The sequence below is a fragment of the Sycon ciliatum genome, chromosome 2, assembly GCF_964019385.1.
Source record: "Sycon ciliatum chromosome 2, ocSycCili1.1, whole genome shotgun sequence".
In the NCBI taxonomy this organism is placed as follows: Eukaryota; Metazoa; Porifera; class Calcarea; order Leucosolenida; family Sycettidae; genus Sycon; species Sycon ciliatum.
This window is the reverse complement of record NC_088644.1, coordinates 43,353,455-43,374,372: the sequence shown is the minus strand read 5'-3', so window position 1 is coordinate 43,374,372 and position 20,918 is coordinate 43,353,455. Positions and strand designations below refer to the sequence as shown.

General features: G+C 46.4%; 2 protein-coding genes and 1 long non-coding RNA gene across 3 annotated transcripts in view; 2 read left to right on the top strand and 1 right to left on the bottom strand.

The window, feature by feature from the left end:
* The window catches only part of LOC135810209 (uncharacterized), a 31,364-nt gene extending 30,606 nt beyond the window's left edge, over positions 1 to 758 (bottom strand). The window contains exon 1 of the mRNA XM_065323679.1: positions 1 to 758. This exon is cut by the window's left edge and continues 508 nt beyond it. Coding sequence (XP_065179751.1) covers positions 1 to 564 — 564 coding nt within the window. The 5' untranslated portion in view covers positions 565 to 758.
* Positions 759 to 8,192: 7,434 nt separating this feature from the next.
* Positions 8,193 to 10,360, top strand: LOC135810207 (uncharacterized). Its single transcript, XM_065323678.1, has 3 exons — positions 8,193 to 8,769; positions 9,269 to 9,447; positions 10,225 to 10,360. Exons 1-2 carry the CDS (start codon positions 8,330 to 8,332, stop codon positions 9,435 to 9,437), a joined length of 609 nt encoding a protein of 202 aa, XP_065179750.1. The 5' UTR covers positions 8,193 to 8,329; the 3' UTR covers positions 9,438 to 9,447; positions 10,225 to 10,360.
* A 7,504-nt stretch (positions 10,361 to 17,864) lies between these two features.
* LOC135810208 (uncharacterized) lies at positions 17,865 to 19,941 on the top strand. The gene is made up of 3 exons (XR_010552287.1): positions 17,865 to 18,186; positions 19,005 to 19,160; positions 19,810 to 19,941. It is a non-coding gene; the product is annotated as an uncharacterized LOC135810208 (long non-coding RNA).
* Positions 19,942 to 20,918: the final 977 nt, after the last annotated feature.

The window sequence follows — 20,918 nt, the reverse complement described above, 5'->3', positions numbered from 1 at the left end:
CTCCATACGCGGCTGTTGGGCCATTGGGACGCGCACCATTGCATTTTCACCGCTCAGCTTGTCAAGCTCATTCTTTAGTCTCTGTTCCAAGTTGTCCTTGCGCAGAGCAATAATACCATAATCATACGGATAGCGATCCCACTCTCCCTTGCCTTCTCTGCAGTTCATTATGTAGTCTTCGGGCACCCGCAGCCATCCTCGGTCATTGTTTTCCTCGACAAAGGTTTCATCCGGCAGGAACGTGCTACTGGGTATGGAATCCTTGGGATCCCATTCGTACACAATCTGAACCCAACGATACTCTCCACAATCGCTGCAAAAAATAACTTGTGCGGCAGTCGTGAAATAGTAGCAGGGATGAGCGCCTTTGTTGAGCTGTTCGACCATGAAGCACGTGGCGGTCGCTCCCACGTTGCAAGCTACGCACGCTGAACGTACTTGGAAAATGGAGGCGTGAACTGTGTGACCCCCGGCGGCAGTCTTCCTAGGATTCAGGACTCGAACCCTCCTATCTTCGGCATTGAAGACCTTCTCCTCCCCGCCGGTAGCTGCGGCCCGTGACATAATAATATTTCCTCAATCCTCCTAATCCCGTTGCCTGTAGATTATGACTGTGATACTGATCGGATATTTTCACTGCTCAAACTCCCTCCATTCAGGCAATGGCCAGTGGAGGAGAATACAATCATGTCAGGGCTCCGTCAAGCTCCTACGCCGGGAAAGGTATTTTTTCTTGTGGTACAAGAACGCCTCTTCACGTCCTTGTCTTCATGGTCTTAGGCCAGTTAGGGACCTTTAGCACCACGTTACAACGTAGGCCTTTTGAGTCGTTGACGTACTTGATCACGTCGATCGGGGTGCGCGATACGTGTTTTGCATACTTGGCTAGCCTTTATTATAGCTTTAGCGAGACGTGATTATGGATCGACGTCGTTGCCACAGGAACAGAGCAGAATGGCGCGCGTGATTTCAAATTTTCACCAGTTGTAGTCTTCGGGGTGCTGAGTCGAATGGTCTTGGTCCGAGGAAGCTGAGACGCTCCCTTCCTACTTGAATCCCAATCGAACTCGCGCACTTCCACCGAAACTGGGTGACTGCGCCCTACTAGATGGGGATTTGTATGCAAAATGTCACTAAAAGCGCCATTTCGTTCTTATAAAAGCACGGATGACCGCGATTGGCCCATATGTTGTAGTCTTTTGGACGCTGAGTCGACTGGTTTTGGTCCGAAAAGGCTGCGATGCAGCGTTCCTCCTTTATTCCCAATCGAACATGGTTGAACAAGCGGTCACGTGCTCCTGCGTACACCAGTCACCTGGTCACCGTGCCTGCAGGGTACAACTTACTAGCCTGTTTGACCTTTTTTGGGTGCAGTCCTGTCACTCGAGTTGAACTCGAGTTGAACCTTGGTGTGAAAGTTGTCGCCTGGTCCTGGGTGCCCAAATCACCTGGTCACCACGCCAGCAGGTGACAACTTTCACACCAAGGTTCAACTCGTCCAAAAGACTACAACATATGGGCCAATCGCGGTCATCCGTGCTTTTATAAGAACGAAATGGCGCTTTTAGTGACATTTTGCATACAAATCCCCATCTCGTAGGGCGCAGTCACCCAGTTTCGGTGGAAGTACGCGAGTTCGATTGGGATTCAAGTAGGAAGGGAGCGTCTCAGCTTCCTCGGACCACGACCATTCGACTCAGCACCCCGAAGACTACAACTACTTAAGGTGGCGATCTACCTTCAGGGGTCAAAATTTTGTGAAATTTTCAACTTGCTCTAATTTCGTCCAATTCGGTGTCAAATTGCTCGTATAGATCCCAGACATCATCTCTGAAAATTTGAGTGAGATTGCTTTATCCATATGGCTGCTATGAGCTTGCAAAGACCGAATGTAACATATCTTTGACACGCACAATTGCAACTTTTTGGGGGAAAACGTAGAAATCAGTCTTTTCACGGTAAATCCTTGTGGATTTTGTTCAAATTTTCTGTGCTCGTCAGAAATACCACTGCTGACTCATGCCATACCAATACGCACATATTACGTCATCATGGACACAGTGCGCATGCGCAAATCAATAATTCGATAATTTGTGAAGAATTCAAACAATTGTGTTTGGAAAGTCTATTGGAGACGTCTCACGTCGTCGCCTGTCACCAAGATCGGGTGGAATGAGTACTGTCCGTCGTCTTGGATGCCCGAAGCAGCCTATATTACTGCCAGAAGCTCTCGATATCCATCTATCCGCTGAAAATATCCCTGACGTTGACGACGCTGTTCAAATTTATTGGCAAAAAAATTGCCAAGCGAAGACGTATTTCAACTTCATCTCCAACTCTGACTACTCTGACGATGACGATGTCAACAACAGTTCTAGCCATTGTGGTGATTAGTTTTTCTCTCTCTTTCGGCGTCAGGCAGTGAGTGCAAAATATAGCCTACTGGAGTTAGTCTGTGAAATATTGAGTGATTTCTGCTATTTCTGGTCAAATCAGTATGCTGTCAGCTGTACCAGTCCACATCCCATCGTAGATCTACTAAGCGAGCAGGCAAACCCAGATATTTGCCTTGGGATTTCATTGACGATTGTGTGTGGTGAGAAGAGAAGTCCATTCAGTTCTGAGAAATTCAATTTCAAATTGGAAGTCCACAGGCCTGCATTTAGTATGCGCCGAATTCATCACCGCCAGTGACGCTTTGCATAGTTTTCAATATTCTACTGCCCATATATACTAAGACCTGTGGCGGCAACGCGATCCTATTCAATCTGTGGTCATGTTCTCCGAGATGAGTTCAGAAGCAGACATGTGATCTGCTACGCTGGATCTGAGGCAATTTACCAAAGTGGCAGTGCTGCAACCGCATGCGATCGCCGTGATGTGTGACGGAAACGGCATGGCTGCACCCTGGATATGCCTCATTCATCAGCACCTATATTGCCATACGCATGGAGAGAGGCCACCAGTGAAGGCTGGGTTTCCGACTTGATTTTGCCTGCAATGATCCTGATTGAACAAGCCCTTAGAGAAGAAAAGAAGACTCTAGCTGAACACTGAAACCAGATAGCATCGCGTTTCTGCTCGGCACCGCACTAAGTAACACCATTGTGATACAACCAGGAAGAGCTGGGAACTTGTGGGAAGTGACAAAGAAGTCAAGGAAGAAGTAAAGAAGACTGAAGAAGAGCATTACTAATCATCAAGGAGACCAAAATGAGGTCACCTACGAGCCAGATGGCTTCTGATGTGAAGATTTGTAGGCAGGTAGGCTGGAATTGGATAGACCTTTTTTGTGTGTTTTTGGTAACTTTTTAGCCTATCCCGCATTTTTCTACCACGATTGCGGCAAAGTGGTAGGTGCTATACCCCTAAACCTATACATTTCTGAGCTCTGTGATGCATCAGCTAGTTCGTGAATGTCTTCGTTTAGCCATTTATCATTGCTTGTTCTCACATTGGTTGTGGACCCGATCATGACTTTTTTTGCGGATGCGCGCGTCAAAACGCTTTGTTGTGACATTGTGATCTAAAGGACTTTGCAACTGTTTCTTGATATTCAGTACCTAGAAATATATGTTAGGAACACTGTAGCAATTGGTTATTTTCTACTTGATGGATGCATATTTCAATTTTGCGGTTAAGAGGTGCGGGTGCGGCCAATTATCGCGATTCGGCGATAACAATGGACATGAGCGGAGTCTGTCCTCTATTTGTGCTGCTCCTTGTCCTTTGGTACATAATGAATGTCTCCAGAAAATTTGACCTAATTCCAAAGAGAATTGGCTGAGATGTTTGTATTTTACGGTGGACTATCCGCGAAGGTAGATCGCCACCTTAACTGGTGAAATTTTAATTTTTGCCTTAACTTCCCCTTTAAAAAAAAAAGAAGTAAATTATCGTATCCGTTCCCGAAGGGAACTCACGACGGCCGCTAACACCCGATAAACCCTAGCGGCAGATGCAGCGCCTAACGGTGGGGGTGAGTGGGTAAGTCTCACAACCACTGGCACAAGTGCCGAAAGCGACCCCATTAGCTGCATCCATGTACCCCTTGTGCCTGGCCACAAGTTCCCAGTTGACTGTGGGTAGCAGCACGGCTGGAAAAACCGCTCCCAGGCAGGACTTGAACCAGGTACCTCTCGTATCTCAATCATGGTCTTTGACCAACCCACTGTGCCTGCCTCCCCCTTTAACTTCCCCTTTAATTTTTGCCGACTACCCCCCCAAAAAACCTTTTCGCTTCACGTGTCAGACACGTCCGCGAGCTCGAGCGCGTACGACTACTTTGTAGTACACGGGTGTTTGCAGTGCATGAACTCTGGCCAGTCACAACTCTTTATTGCACTCAGAAAAATAATAAGGCACCCATTTTGATAGTCCAGGGGATGGCCCACGCCTGGTAAAAAGAATAAACAGAAAAAGAAAAAGAAAAAAAGAAAATAATAAGGCACCCATTTTGATAATCCAGGGGATGGCCCACGCCTGGTAAAAAGAATAAAAATAGAAAAGAATCATGACAAGTACATGACTAGACCTCTAGACAAAAATGTAGAGGAGACGGCTCGATACCGGGACGTTTTGACAGCCCAATTTGTATAGACCCAAACCGATCATCAGCGTTGATTTTTCACTCGAAATATGTTTGTGGAAGGAAACTGGCATGTTGAAGTTTGCTCTGGGGCCGGAGTCAATCGAACTGAGCCACTCCTTTGTGTTGACCCATTGCCTCCAAGTTGCCCAATTTTTCGCTTCAAAAAAGTTCAAATCAGAGGTGGCTCCAAACCGGACACGTTTTAGAGTGCCCGTCAAATTCACTCTGGGTCTGAAATTAGGTAATTGCTATCGCTCCACGACGGCCAGTACAGAGTAACAATAAGCCTTGTGTGTGCTTCCATTAGTTTTGATTGGTATGCGGTGCTTTATTGGCGAGAGGCGAGCCGCTGTTTACCTGCGACAAGAAGTTGATTTTTCGAAAGTCGTAAAACTCAAGTCGCAGTGCGAAGCAACACGTCAAAAACTCACCTGCTTGATATGGCGCTTCTGGTCATCGCAGAGCCATGAAATTTTGGCTCGGAGTATAACACATCGTAGTCTCACTGTGACATATGTTTTCTAATCAAAATACCAAGAGAGAATGTGAATATTGAGTCCGTTCCGGTTTGCAACCGGTGTCCTATTTGAAACCGTCCCCTCTACATGTCTGACTTTAGTTCAACAGTCCTGCAAGGAAACACGTGCCTCGGCTACCACTACAGACGCGGGGTCCCTGGTGACACGGTGTGCGGATGATCTTGCCCCACGAAGGCACATCACGCTAGCTCGGACTAATGCAAAGCTTAGCTTGCAGCGAAGCCATGCCATCGTCACGGAGTACGGCTCCTTCATGAACTCTGGCCAGTCGTCCCCGTACGCAAAATGCGTACCCATTAATTTTGTATTTACCGTACATTTCCTCGTGTTTTGGGCGAATCTGAGCGGTACGACGCTGTCGAATTGGGCCTGAATTTGCCCTGAACCAGCCGCTATCGAAGTAAAATTAGGTGTTTTGAAGGCCACACGGGAACACTGCGGCCATGTCTTCTTTCCTGCGTCGTTTGTTTGAAAATCGGCGTGTTTTTGAGCTCGTAGTTCGTCTTCGTTGTGGAATGGCCGTGCGTACATTCTCCTTGGAATTACCAAAGTCACACCCCCGTTTATTACATTACTAAGAGTTTTGCCGGCAGCCACGATAGTTTTTATCCCTGCTTCCATACGTCCTTTCATTGAACAGCCAAACGAAACTTTGTGGCGCGCCTTAGTTTTTTGTGGCGCGGGGGTCTCAAGTTTGTCACTTCGAGTTGTACACAACAATCACATCAACACCTCAAAGGACCAAAAAACCAAGTGAGCAAGTATTTCAACCTTGCGATTCTGCCAGGCCTTCTCTGAGGATGGAGACTTCTACTCGGTAGCACATACTCGTATCAATAAGCTGGGGGGGAGAGCGTGGCGAGTAAAATGTTGGGATGAAAAGAGCCACATTCTCTCTCGGAAAAGGTCATCGTTCCTGCACTGGCTACACACTTGCTCTACCCAGCTCTGCAGAAGGCTAGATTTTGCATGCACGTGCGAGATTCGCATCCGCCGCGCACATAGGCAGAGTCGAAATTTTTGTACTCTCGGATTTGCCGCCATCTTGACGAGTGGCCACTGCGAAACACCCGTGAGTACGTCGCGCTACCTTTCACGTCAAGCAATCTGTTCACGCGTACGCCACATGGCTGGATAGCGCGTACATCATGCATGGTACATAATGCAAACATGATTATAGCAATAAAAACTGCTTTATGGCAGCTTTCTAAAAAAAGTTATTGTGTTCTAGTCCTGGGTCCGGCATAGGCTATAGAAAATTTATAAAATTGCTTCTAAAATTGCTTCCAAACTGGATTGGACTCCGTCTAAAAAGTAAGAAATTAACGAAATGTGATTGCCGAAAATTAAAATTTCACACAAAACCTCACAATAATCACAACACTTGACAATCAAATAGGCGACAAGCCTCTGGGTCATCCTAATAAAGATATTATTATTATTAAATACTGCTTTCAACACTTGTTTAAACTGACACTGTACTTGTACTGCACCAACACGCATGCATGGGAAAGAGGATCACGAAGGGAAAAGGTCTTCTAGCTTTTCATCCTGTGTGTGATTATTGTGAGGTTTTGTGTGAAATTTTAATTTTCGGCAATCACATTTCGTTAATTTCTTACTTAGAAGCAATTTTATAAATTTTCTATAGCCTATGCCGGACCCAGGACTAGAACACAATAACTTTTTTTAGAAAGCTGCCATAAAGCAGTTTTTATTGCTATAATTTCTTTTGTTTTTTCTGTCACCAATCAATGGAATGCCCTTATGTAAATGATGGCCTTCATATCATATCAATACCGTATTATACGCATTGATGTGCAAGCCTTTTCTTGCAGAAAATGGCACTATTGTAGCATTATAATTCTGCTGGGGAAACATGTGGTTAGTGGTGGTGATACTTTTTTTTATACGCAGGTCATTCTGTGCATGTTGCTGTTGCAGCATTTCATGACCGTCACAAAATTGTCTTGCCTTCCAGATATTTCAGATTTCCCCACCCTCGATCAGATTTACTTGTGAAATGTAGCCAGGTGCGTGTCGCAGATGTTTTTGTTGATTCTGTGTTTATAATTGTTTATTTACAGCTAACCATGCTTATGCAATCAACGGGATTCCGCCACCTTGCAGTTGATTTTCCCCATTTCTCTCCTCATCAATCCCTACTTGTCTTTGTACATACTAGTAGTAGTACTGTTCTTTCAATCAAATGAACCCTTCGATAGGCATATTGCCTTTGGGTCATTTCATAATAATAATAATAATCATGGGTTATCGTGATAAGGTCATCCTGCATCATATTGCACTGAAATCGTAATCCTGTTGATGTCGATACAACTTTTGGAAGTAGTTCAATGACTTCAAACTGTTAGTCCACGATTTTCTAAAACAACACAGCAAAGGAGGAACAATAAACATGTATTAAAATGTAAACAAATACATTGTTGAGTCCGGTACCTCGTTCCAACAACTACACTGATCCTGGGGATAACAGGGGCAAGGCCATTGGAGGTTGGAGGTCATTATTATCAAAAATTAATTGTCAAATTTTTGATAGGGCAATCCCGCAGGCCTAAGGCCTTCTTACAGGGTACCCTGGAGGTACTGAGAGATAAACAAGGCACTCCATAATAATAAAATGTTACACATCTTTTTGGCGCGAGTATGAATGATATCCAGTCGAACCTCTTTAGGACGAACACCAAGGGACCGATGGTATTTATTCTGTGAGTTTGTCTTAAAGGGGAACTGTCACCAAAAATTTTCTTTCTCTTATCTTGTAGTCTTTTGGCTCCTGAGCACGATGGTGTACTTCGTTTTTCTCTGCGATGATCGGAAGTTGGTGAAAACTTGAATTGAAGGTGCTCAAAATTGTCCCGAAGTACCGAGTGACGTCACGCCGGACTTGACCTACGCGTATCTTCAGCGTCAAAAACGAAGTCAAGCCCGTGTGCTGTGCTGGCCGCGCGAGCCGTACAATCTACGCGTATACGGTGCGCTTGGGTCTTGTGAACTCGGACGGCAGAGCTGCACTGATGTGTACGTCGTAGATGTCTACGCAAGCAGAACGCCAGAAAAAGAGATAGCCACGTGTAGCTGCATACAGATTTCAAATGTTGACATCTTCGGTGAGGGTGTAAAGTAAGTTTATGAGCACGAAGGGCCGCAGTTTAGATTGTTTGATTTGATTAGCAGCAGAATGAATTCACCCGTCGACGACACCATACAACCCTATCGCTTCCAGCCGAGAAGAACTCTGGAAGAAAGCGAATCATCTGGCGAGGACGAGTCACCAAATGAGGATACGGATGAAGAATTAGAACGTCTTTCGTTTGAGAGTCGCATGGGCAACACCGAGTGGTGCAAATGCGGGAATTGTTGCCCAATGACCACAGCGAAAGAAAGTTCCTGTTGCCAGGAATTTGCTCATGTGCGAGGGAAACTTTCGGACTCGGGTGGTCCACAAGCGGCAAATGGTCATTGCCCATCATGCAGTTGTGAAGTGGAGATGGAAGCACACTGCATCGTGGACCACCCAGATTTCTACGCTGTATGCCTGACAAAAGCGGTACTGGACACTGCTTTGGTTGGATTCCACGACGTGGCTCACCAAGCCATTCCATATCCTCCCCCAAACAGGTAAATATTGAATACTTTGAACATAAAACTGAACGCCATGTGCATTATCTAATCGTTCTCATTCAATGAATCTGAAATTCAACTCCAATAATTATTGCAACATGTGGGTTTCAATTTAGCTTAGTCCACAACACAATCATGATTGCATCGTTCCGTGCCTGGCCAGTATAATTGCACAGCACACCCAATGCATAATTGTGCGCCTACTTCCAAGACTGAATCAAATATAGTCAAAGATATTGCTGATTATGGGGAAGCGATAGGTGACCAGGGACATGCGTACAGCAGAAGGCAGTGAACAAAATTGGAGCATCAAAACACTCAGTCGCTCACAGTATACAATCACAGTATGCACATCATGTTACTATGTACTACGTATGTACAACGAGATATTGAAGGTCCAAGTCCGTCCAAACGTCCTCTTTCTACAACAATGAGTGGATATACTTATGCTGAAAGGCTGCTAATGTATGTCATGCTTTCTATTCTGTGCGTGTAGGTCATATCGATATGCATGCTACAGACAATTTACGTGGTTTGTCTGTGGTCTACTTGGTCGCAAAGTCAGAAGGGTCGTTCCTGCATGTGTAGTCGGCAAAATTCGCGAGGCATTTCCAGAAGCCAGTGGAAAATACACCGTTTTTTTGCAAGCTGAAGAGAGTGAATAATACTAAATTTGTAAGTACAAGTGAAACTTGAGTCAGATTTTTAAAAGGTGAATGACACCATGGTGAAACTAGATGATATTGATAGAGAACAAAGACACCACTGCAGCTGTAATTATGGTTGATTCATAATGGTGGTAAAGGCACACCTGGCAATATGGCGGTAAATACACGCCTGCCCACACTATGCTGCAAAGTTGTTACGTGCATTGCAAATATTACTTACAGCGCTCCAGAAACTCGTTACCGTGGTGTACAAGAGACATTCAAATGGCCTTATGTATTCTCGACACATGGGCGTCAATGACTTCCTGTTTTACAGGCTTTGAGGTCTTGGCAATATTTGCAGGTAGATCAGGGACTGGAGCTATCTCTGGTGGACTAGTTGCCATTTTCTGGGCAAGGACGTCTTCGATAATATCGTAGCAATGCTCGTAATTTTTATCCTCCAAAATGGGCTTTGCGACCCATTTTGCATTTGCTCTGGTGTTTTCCATTTTGTACCGCAAGTTACCTGTCAAATCAATGGCCTGCTTCCTCCCACAGTTGCTGTTGTGGTCCAAGGCAGCCAGCTGGGTTCTTGCCACCATTCCCGGGTATGGAAAATGCTGCCGCTTAGGGGTGTACTTGGTGAGCAGTGAATGGTACACCTCAAGCCTTGTAGTGTGACAAAAATTGGCCAACTTCGGTAATGCATCCAGTAGCTTTTTATCAGTGAAAATATCTGTAAGAATTTTGTGGGGACTGGAGCCTACTTGAAGCCACTTTGTTTGTTTTTGTTCCTCTGCAGAGAGATGGTCGTGCTCGCACTTCTGGAATTGCTTTTTGCCAGGCCATGTATGTCTGTTGGAAGTATGATAGAGGATGGAATCCCATTTCTCCCGAAGGTTTTGCACATTTCCCTTGCATGTAGATATTGACCACCAAAGATGATTAGCAATAGATGGAATCCACTCCAGCAACACCTTATTGCATTTTCTTGTTGAATTGTCCTTGATTTTTTTTATTACATTCTTCACGAAATGCCACACATCGAATTGGTGATTAATCGTGGAGTACTCCTTAGCCATCATGGCTTTGATGCTGATGCACCTGTCGGTGGCCAAAGTTTCGACTGTGCACTTAGAAGCTTTGAAGAATTCTAAGGTCTTCTTCAAGCCTAGCTTTTCCATTTGCGTACTTTTGCCGTCAGCCATGGCAACATGGACTACCTCGAAGTGAAGAATTTTGCTCGTGACTTGGCACATTGCAGTATACGTGCAATACTTTGCACTGAACCCGGGGGAGTCACATCTGCCATCACCCGATATATGCAGATGCTGCCCCTCTCGTTCATTCATCACCTCATGTTGGTGCTTCTGCCATTTCTTGTTGATTACAGGCCAAATGTATTTTCGTTGGGTCCTGTAAAAAGTCGATGCAGAAATGAACTGCAGGTTCAGGAATTTGGCAAAACAATTGAAGCGTTCAAATGTTGCCCCACACAAGAGTATGGCAGTCGTAATGAGAAGATTTCCCAATGGCATCTTATTCACCCTTGTTTGTGATTCCCAGGTAGACTTGTGACCATTGCAACACGTGAGGGTTACTGTCAGCATTGAACCACATGTGCTTTTCGTGCGTCTGGAGATACAGGCAGCACATTCCGGGCATTGATAGTCCCGTAATAGAATATCCAGCCTGGATTCGCACACAATGAATTTTCTTTCTTGTGAACCTGCTTCCATTTCAGGCAGAAGCTCGGATTCACTATCACCATCCAACACACTTGGCTCCCAAATAGAACTATTGAATGATATCTCCTCACAGTCATCTTTCCGCACAGGAGATGATGTGGCCTGCGGTTCGAAGTTTGATAGCTGTACGAAAACAAAGTAAAGACAGCTAATTTATCTACTCCTCTAAGATAAATGTAGCCCATTGTCATTTCTGACTGTGGCCGGCAGGATGCGTTACACCGCTTGACCTCAGTCAAGTCTACAATACATCTCTACAAGGGTACCTATTATTTTCAATAATTTATGATTATCATTGTATGCAACAGAAATTGTGGTGTAGAGGTTGATAGAAGCAGGAACTGAATTGATCACAGATCAGTGCAAAATTGATGTTGTGCTGGTTATACATGTGAATTTTATGACTTACCTCCGGAGAGTCGGGTTCATCTGTACGGGAAACTTTAGCGATTGGCTCACACGCAATAGGGAATCTAGTGGGTGCTGCCATTTCTTTCAGCACTGGACGAGATCTAGCCGTGGGCATGTAACGGGCCCGGACAATTGAACTCTCATCCCAATCACTCTCACTGAAATGAGACGAGCAAATTTTCAAACCGGCTGTGTCCTGTGCCTTCGACCAGCGAAGTGTGCAACCAGGTATTTCCTTCCAGACCAGCTGGAAGGGTAGGAGGAAGCGACCAGCGCTATCCTGTGAGTAGTCGCAACCTTCGATACAACAAGTGCGAGGCATGTTGACACAGCAAACAAAACTCCTTCCACACTCTCCAACTCACTACAAAACACAAAACGAAGAGCGTCACGGAGGAAGCACTAATAGCAAAACGGTGGCCTCCTCCTTGTACGATGTACACATCAGCGCAGGTTGCAGGAAGCGACCAAGCTGCTATGTTGTACTAGTATGTTAGTAGTCGCACAAAGATACAAGATACAGGTACTATGTTACAGTATGTATAGCAGAAACACTTCTTCCTCTCATTACAAAGCGAAGAGCCTCGCGGAGGAAGAGTGACAAAAAGCTGTTTACACTGGGTGTCTCCCTTTTTGGCGTTCTCCCAGTTTACGACATACACATCAGCGCTGGTTGCAGGAAGCGACCCAGGTTATCCTGCGAATACTACAGTACTACCATGTTAGTAGTCGCAAAAATACAAGATACAGGTACTATGTATAGGAAAAAAACTTCTTTCTCTCATTCCAAAGCGAAGAGCCTTGGCACCTTGCGGAGGAAGACTAACAAAAAGCGGTTAGCTGTACATCTACACGTGAGTCTCTCCCTTTTTGGCATTCTCCCAGTTTACGACGTACACATCAGCGCAGTTAGCAGGAAGCGGCCAAGGTTATCTTGTGAATAGTTTCAGCTTTTGATACAACAAGTACGAAGTCACAGGTAACAAAACTCCTTACAAATCACTCAAATAAAACAAAGTCGTGAGGAGGAAGTCCTACAAAAAAGCAAGCTCTGTGCAGTTACACTTACTGTTACCACGTGGGTGACGGTGAGTCTCTCCTTTTCTGGCGTTCTGCTTGCGTACGACGTACACATCAGTGCAGCTCTGCCGTCCGAGTTCACAAGACCCACGCGCACCGTAGATTGTACGGCTCGCGCGGCCAGCACAGCACACGGGTCCGGGTACGGGCTTGACTTCGTTTTTGACGATGAAGATACGCGTGGAGGTCAAGTCCGGCGTGACGTCACTCGGTACTTCGGGACAATTTTGAGCACCTTCAATTCAAGTTTTCACCAACTTCCGATCATCGCAGAGAAAAACGAAGTACACCATCGTGCTCAGGAGCCAAAAGACTACAAGATAAGAGAAAGAAAATTTTTGGTGACAGTTCCCCTTTAAAGGGGAACTGTCACCAAAAATTTTCTTTGTCTTATCTTGTAGTTCTTTCCACTGTGCTACTGTTGTGTACTTCGTGCAGCTCTTGTCCAGGTGAGATCCGCCACAGAATGCACATCCTCACATACTGCTGGCATTCCCGTTACCATCAGACCGCTTCCTTCTCGTCAACTTGCATGCGCCTGTCCCCAGTGCACCTGCAGAATAGTGAGTGACATCTTCTGCTGTAGTACCGCATGTGTTTGTGCGGCGCAGAAAGGCGTCTTACATGATAACATAACGCTTCAGTGCTGTTCTGAAGTCATTCAGTTTCCATTGTGTCCCAGCATCAGAAAAGCCTCGCGATTCTTCGTCCTCAGGTAGGGCTGAAACGATTATACCGAATAATCGTGTTGTGAACCCTCTGGTTCTCTAAAGTATCAGGAACGAACGACCCCACACGGCACGAGGACAACTATTTATTCTCAACAGTATATTTCACTTCCATCGACTAATAACAATGAACAATGACTGAATGAACAACTGAATGAACTGAATGACTAACACTAAAACCACCAGGTAGTTATAGCGTGAAAATGACAGCGTATATGAGAAAAGCATACACATACAACATACAACTACAGCGCACTCAGCAAACCGCACATAGCGCATGTAGCGTATACTACGTCGTAAACATCAGCGGTACGGCGGAGTCGGGATACAGCTGCATTGAAACGAACATACTGTCACAAGCGAGAAGGCCTTTCACTCTCGAGAACTTGTCGTTTCACAACATTCTCCCCACCAAAGGGCTTCTCACCGCCGTACAACAACTCACAAGTCAAACGATTTGGGGCTTACAACGCGTCATCCTCTGCTGCGGTGGTGGCCATGGTAGAATATCACTAATGCCCACCAATTCAGAAAACTCGACATCGCGAAGATTGCCGCTGTGGACTGTCGCACACGACACTGTCACCGATCCACTTCGACATGGGGTAGACGCTGAACCAGACAACACACAACCGATACTTTTACCAAGCTCGCCGATGTGGGCTGTCATACACGACACGGTCACTGGTACACTGCTTCGATCCGGGGCGGGCGCGGAACCCGAGAACACACATCCGATCTCTGTGTTCCACACAGTCTCGCCGTTGACCTCTTCCGTGCTAACCAGTAGTATCGCCCTTCTCGTTTCCTTATCTTCTACGCCTTGCGCTTTTATGTCTTGCGCCTCTAACTCTTGCGCCTCTAACTCTTGCGCCTCTAACTCTTGCGCCTCTAACTCTTGCGCCTCCAACTCTTGCGCCTCTAACTCTTGCGCCTCTAACTCTTGCGCCTCTAACTCTTGCGCCTCTAACTCTTGCGCCTCTAACTCTTGCGCCTCTAACTCTTGCGCCTCTAACTCTTGCGCCTCTTGCGCCTCTACGTCGTTCGGCCGAGACTCCAGCTGCTTCTGAGCGTCTCCGACCGATGTCACCATGCACTGCACCGACCCAGTGGGCCTTGGATCTGATCCTCCCACTGGCTTCGAATACTCTTCTGACCGCTGCTTGTCTGTAAGCAAAGTCTTACACGCCTTGTCCGGCGTCCTTCCGGGCGAGGCAAGCAAATCTCGCTTTGCTTCCTCATAATATGTACCGACGGCGATGCGCTCGGCCATCTTCTTGAGCTTTTCGTTAAACTCTGTGCGGAGCGCACACTCTTGTTGTCTAGCACTGCGCTCTTCAAACTCCTCGCTCTGTCGGAGCCTCTTCTCCACGTATTCTCTCAACCTATCGCCTTCAAATCCATACCGAATTCCGTTGGCGATAAAGCTGGCTTCGATGATCCATAGTTCCTGTGCCATGCTCGCTTCGTATCCTGGCGTGGTCGCCAAATGTTGTGAACCCTCTGGTTCTCTAAAGTATCAGGAACGAACGACCCCACACGGCACGAGGACAACTATTTATTCTCAACAGTATATTTCACTTCCATCGACTAATAACAATGAACAATGACTGAATGAACAACTGAATGAACTGAATGACTAACACTAAAACCACCAGGTAGTTATAGCGTGAAAATGACAGCGTATATGAGAAAAGCATACACATACAACATACAACTACAGCGCACTCAGCAAACCGCACATAGCGCATGTAGCGTATACTACGTCGTAAACATCAGCGGTACGGCGGAGTCGGGATACAGCTGCATTGAAACGAACATACTGTCACAAGCGAGAAGGCCTTTCACTCTCGAGAACTTGTCGTTTCACAACATTCTCCCCACCAAAGGGCTTCTCACCGCCGTACAACAACTCACAAGTCAAACGATTTGGGGCTTACTACGCGTCATCTGCTGCTGCGGTGGTGGCCATGGAAGAATATCACTAATGCCCACCAATTCAGACAACTCGACATCGCGAAGCTTGCCGCTGTGGACTGTTGCACACGACACTGTCACCGATCCACTTCGACATGGGGCAGACGCTGGACCAGACAACACACAACCGATAATGTCATAAAGCTCGACGATGTGGGCTGTCACACACGACATGGTCACCGGTACACTGCTTCGACCCGGGGCGGGCGCGGAATCCGAGGACACACATCGGATCTCTGTGTTCCACACAGTCTCGCCGCCTACTTCTTCCGTGCTAAGGCCCCGGTCACCATGGTCACACATGCACTTTTTTTGGCGGTTCCGCCAAAGCGTAACTTACGCTTCCGCCGTTGCCTCGGCAACGGCGGAGGCGTAAGTTACGCTTTGGCGGAAAGTTTGGATTTCGCTACGCCAAAAAAATGCGAGCGGACCATCCGCTTTCGCGGATCCGCTTTGGCGGAACCTGCATGGTGATGGCTTTGGAGTTTGGTGTGCTACTTCTGCACTGAGTTCTGGTGTTGTTTGGTTGCCGTTTGGTATTCAGTTTTCATATTGTTCTTCTTTGCCAATGAACTGTACGTTCTGGAGATCTCGCAAACAATACTGCATCGTTATGAGTGGATAATTGGTGAGGGAATCCGTCTCCCAACTCATTGGCCCCGATCGCGGACGATCTCCAACTCTCTCTAAGCAATACTATACGTCCACCAGAGTATGCAACACTAGGACTGCAACCAGGGAGTAGTAGAGTACTCTGCCACACCCTCACTGCAACTGCCGGCATCCACGCAGTCGCTGGGTCGATGATGGATCATGGAGGAGGCAACGACACCCTGCTATAAAACAATTTGAATTTGATATTGATGTAAACTAAACAAATATTCAAATACACCCGTGCTGGGCCGCAGTGAATGTGCCCCAAATCCACGAGTGTACTTGACAGGAGACATTCAGCAGCCTGTCAGCGATCCACGATAGGCTTGTACAAGCGAAGGTCGCTTCAACTCGGACAAGAAGGAGGCAACGACACCCTACTATACAACTATTTGAATTTGATATTGATGTAAACCAAACTAGTAATATTCAAAATACACCTGTACTGGGCCGCAGTGAATGCGCCCCAAATCCACGAGTGTACTTGACAGGAGACATTCAGCAGCCTAGCCTGTCAGCGATCCACGATAGCTCTACTTGTACAAACGAAGGTCGCTTCAACTCGGACAAGAACATCTAAAATTTCATAGGACGTGCTGCATTTGCATTCTCTCCGCCAAAGCGGAGCGTTGAGGAGCACAGTAGTCTACATGTATGTGTGACCGCTACATCGTGTGGTCCGCCAAAGCGGCTGCGGTAGTTCCGCTTTCCGCCTCCGCAAAAGCGGTGCAAGCTTTTCATGTGTGACCGCGGCCTTAAAGGGGAAGTATACCCTAAAATCAAATTTTCACCAGTTGTAGTCTTCGGGGTGCTGAGTCGAATGGTCTTGGTCCGAGGAAGCTGAGACGCTCCCTTCCTTCTTTATTTCCAATCGAACACGCGCACTTCCACCGAAACTGGGTGACTGCGCCCTACTAGATGGGGATTTGTATGCAAAAAGTCACTAAAAACGCCGTTTCGTTCTTATAAAAGCACGGGTGACCACGATCGGTCCATATGTTGTAGTCTTTTGGACGCTAAATCGAATGGTCTTGGTCCGAGGAGGCTGCGATATAGCGTTCAGCCCAAATTCCCAATCGAACGCGGTAAAATACGGTCCCGTACGAGATCCCGTACCGATGCGTACAAAAGTCACTGGCCTGGTCACCGTGCCAGTGCATGCAGTGCAGTGCACTGACTGTGCCGGCCGGCTACAGTCTATGATCTAGTCTGTGACACGAAAGAGGGCATGCCGGCATCTCGCTCTCATCCAGGGTTCAAGAGTTCACAACTGTAACTCACCGAATGAGCTCTCGGTCTAGCTATGTTATGTATGTAGCCGGCTAGTACACTAGTAGTAGTAGATTTTATTATTTTTACTAGGGGAGTCCCAACAGGCGTTGCCTTTTTACTGGGAACCCTAGGTGAATTTTTACCATGTTTACATACAGAGTAAGAGACGGGGCCTGACGGCAGTCAGTGGGAAGAGCATTCCATCTGTCTGCCGCCAGGAAAGAAATAGAACGCATGCCATATTGCGTAGAAACAGGCGGAAGAACTAATGCGCTGTGCCTGGCTAGCCAGACATGTCGGCAAGGGTGCATGACGGGAGGGACGGGTGGTATTGCGAATTCAAATAAAAACACCACCACCAACAACAACAACAACAACAACAACAACAACAACGGGAAGAGTTCAAAGTGTGCTGCACTGCATAATACAGTCGTGCACTAGCCACTACTTTGAGTCTTTGTTTGAAGTTGTTTTTACATTGCTAATCAAGTCTGAAGTCCTTTCGCTTTCTTGGTACATGGTGACGCTAGCAGCTCTGTACCTTGTGTTCGTTTTTGTTTTATTCCACCACCGGCTATGCCTGCCTGTGCCGTTGTGGGCTGCGGAAATCGTAGCGGTGGAGGCATCTCCCTTCACAGACTCCCCGCAGAGGCAAAACGACGCGCCGCTTGGGTGAGAGCACTGAGGAGGGTTACTCTGCCCGATACCTGCGCGGTCTGCTCTGCTCATTTTGTACATCCAGACGACTTTATTGCGGACGTGCCCTCGGCTAATACTCCGCCAACGCTACATCTGAAGCCAACCGCTGTCCCGTCCCTGAGACTTTGGCCACACCATCCGCCTCCGCCGAAGCGACGGAAGTCTACTTACCAACAAAAAAGGGAACCAAATAAGGTACGGGCTTTTATACCGGCACCTGATGCGGAATGTGTTTCCGCTCTAGGTTATTTTAGTGAAGGAGAAGTGAAGCACTGTGACTGTTATACAGTGTTTCAGTTCGGCACATACACTCCCTGATCCACTGTTACTTGAATAAAGTCATGCGGTCAAAAATCTCTGAATAACGTGTACTTTTCACCAAAACTCCACTACCTGTATGCAGACATGTGCTTTCAGAGTAGCCAGGACGCTAAGCTTCGCCAAACTAAACTCATAGATATGCTGTATGCGAATTGCTCGAAAAGGCTAATTAGGACTGATGCATATTGTTTGGCCTTAGTACATAAGTGCAAGACAGAATTACGAATGATGATCTGTATTCCAGATGTGGCTCGCAGCCACTGTCGGAGCTTGTTGCCAAGCGACGACGTAGCCTCACTGGCCATGTGCTGAGGATGAGTGAGCAGTCACCCCCTTGCCTTGCGATGTCCTGCTATTTTCAAGCGGGGTCACGTGGACGAAGGGGCCGTCCCGCGGCTACTCTCCCTACCACCATCATGAAGGACCTGGCAGGGCACGACATCCCTTTGAAGAATGCCAGCGACCTAGAAGGAGCACGAGCATTTGCTGCAGACAAGTCGAAATGGACTCTGATCAGACATTGTTTATGGATGAGTTTTTGTTGACTGGAGACAGAAGCGGACTTGGCTTAATTTCAGTGTATTCTCATGCATTGTTCTTTGGCCTTTGTACGCGTGCTGTGGTATTATTATTATTATTATTATTACATAAGTGCAAAAATTACAACAGTTGCCTTTACCGTGTCTTTGCAGATATCACCTCAAGCAGACACGGGACCGTCAATTCCGCAACATCAAGTTCAGCCTCCTGTAGCCTCTGCAACTGCCACAGCCACGGAATACCCAACTTCTGAGTTGGATGGCCATGATAGCATTACCAAGACGGCATATGCAGTGGACAGTGGCAAGGTAAGCGATCATACCATTACAGTCATACTAAGTATCTGTAGTACTCAATCAGTCCAATTATCTGTAAGGCCACCCTTTCTTTTTTCGTTGTTTAACGTCCGCGCCCGCGTACCTTTTTGCCTCCGACCGGAAAAAAAAACAAGAAAGTAGTAGTACCAATAATATGCGAAGTTGTAAATACATGATTGTGTAGTTTCACAGTGTGCCGATCATAACCTTAAACTTATAATCTTGCCTCCCGGGCATGCCTTTGTCTTGTGTTCTTTTTCTTTTTTTTGTTGGCTTTTAAATATCGTACGGTGTGTGTCCTAGTAAAAATCCAGATGTAATGAATTCATGACATGCTAACTCCATGCTATGTACCTGTTTTGTTGGATTCATCAGGCATGTGCTCCAATGTACCATCAAAGAGTGTTGTTCTATGCCTGCAAGTGCCGTTAGACCCAGATATATTGTATATATCACATGCTTTACTGGTCAAAATGTTTGATTGGGGTTTCCAGTTTTTGGAATGGGCTTTTGTTTTTTTTCTGCCCTCCCGCGTACCTTTTCGCGAAAAAAAGGACGTTAAACAATGAATTAACAAAGGGTGGCCTAAGGGAAGTGAAAAATGCCTAACAGGTGCATAATGGTTTTTGTTGCCACGCAGACATTTGCCGCGAGTCCTGCACATGCAGAGCCAAGCTCAACACAACAAGTGCATGCTACTGCAGTGACAGCGACTCATGGTCCGGCTCCAGAGTTGGCTGATTATGATGATGCTGCAAAGATGGTGTGCGAAGAGGACATGGAGGTAACAGCTATGCGTTTACGTAATTTCCTGTTAGGTTTAGATTATGGGGGAAATGTGGCAGCAAAACGCAGAGTCTGAGTCCGATTATCTGAGTATTGGAGTATTGGAGTTATTTCCAAAGGCTACATATGTATGTGCCCATCTCTGCTGATTGTCTACTTTGAAATAGTACAAATAAATACAATTTTACGATGCCCCCTTGCATGATCTGACCACTTGCTTTGAGGATGATCTGTGTAAGGTGTTCCGTGTATCTTCAGAAGAACAACATGTATACTCAGTACTTGAACAGCCTCCAGCCAGTGACACATCACCTGAAGACATGTACTTTGTCTGTGAGTCATCCCTCTTTATGCTAATGAAGTACTGCCCCAAGTGCGGAGGGAAAGTTATCTGTCGAACCAAAACCTTAGTTGGTCCTATGCTAGTGGTGAAGATGATATGTGAGCAGGACTGTGACGTCATTTGGCGGTCCCACACCACCACGGGGAAGGCTCAGCAGCAGTCACTGTGTGAGTACATGTTTTTCCAATATTTTCTGGCTTCCATTTCTTTAAATCACCTTTTTCTCCTATTACTGAAACTTGGCGAGGTTTTTGGCACTGCATTTAGTTGGGAGGGGCTGTATTCAGGAGGGTTTTGTTAATTTTAAATACCATGGTTCATGGGAGTGTCAGTGATGTTTGGGATTTGAGGGCTGCATGCTGAAATCTTATCGAGACCAGCAAACATTATACATGACGTTTAAGTCTCCGGCACATCGTGATCAAGACAGTGATAGCTGTGTGTACTCATGAATGTTGGCACTTTGCACTGCAGGTTCTATTCTGCTCGTAGCAGCCATCCTTCTGTGCGGCGGCACCTACAGTAAATTCAGCAAGTTTGCTGAATTTTTCCACTTGCAATTCATGTCAAGACGAACCTTCTTTTCAATACAACAGAAGTTTGTATTTCCAGTTATCCAA

Coding starts and splice junctions, on each gene's coding strand:
- LOC135810207 (XM_065323678.1), top strand. CDS start 8,330: ATGAATTCACCCGTCGACGACACCATACAACCCTATCGCTTCCAGCCG. Junction 8,770..9,268: donor CCATATCCTCCCCCAAACAG/GTAAATATTGAA, acceptor CTGTGCGTGTAG/GTCATATCGATATGCATGCT.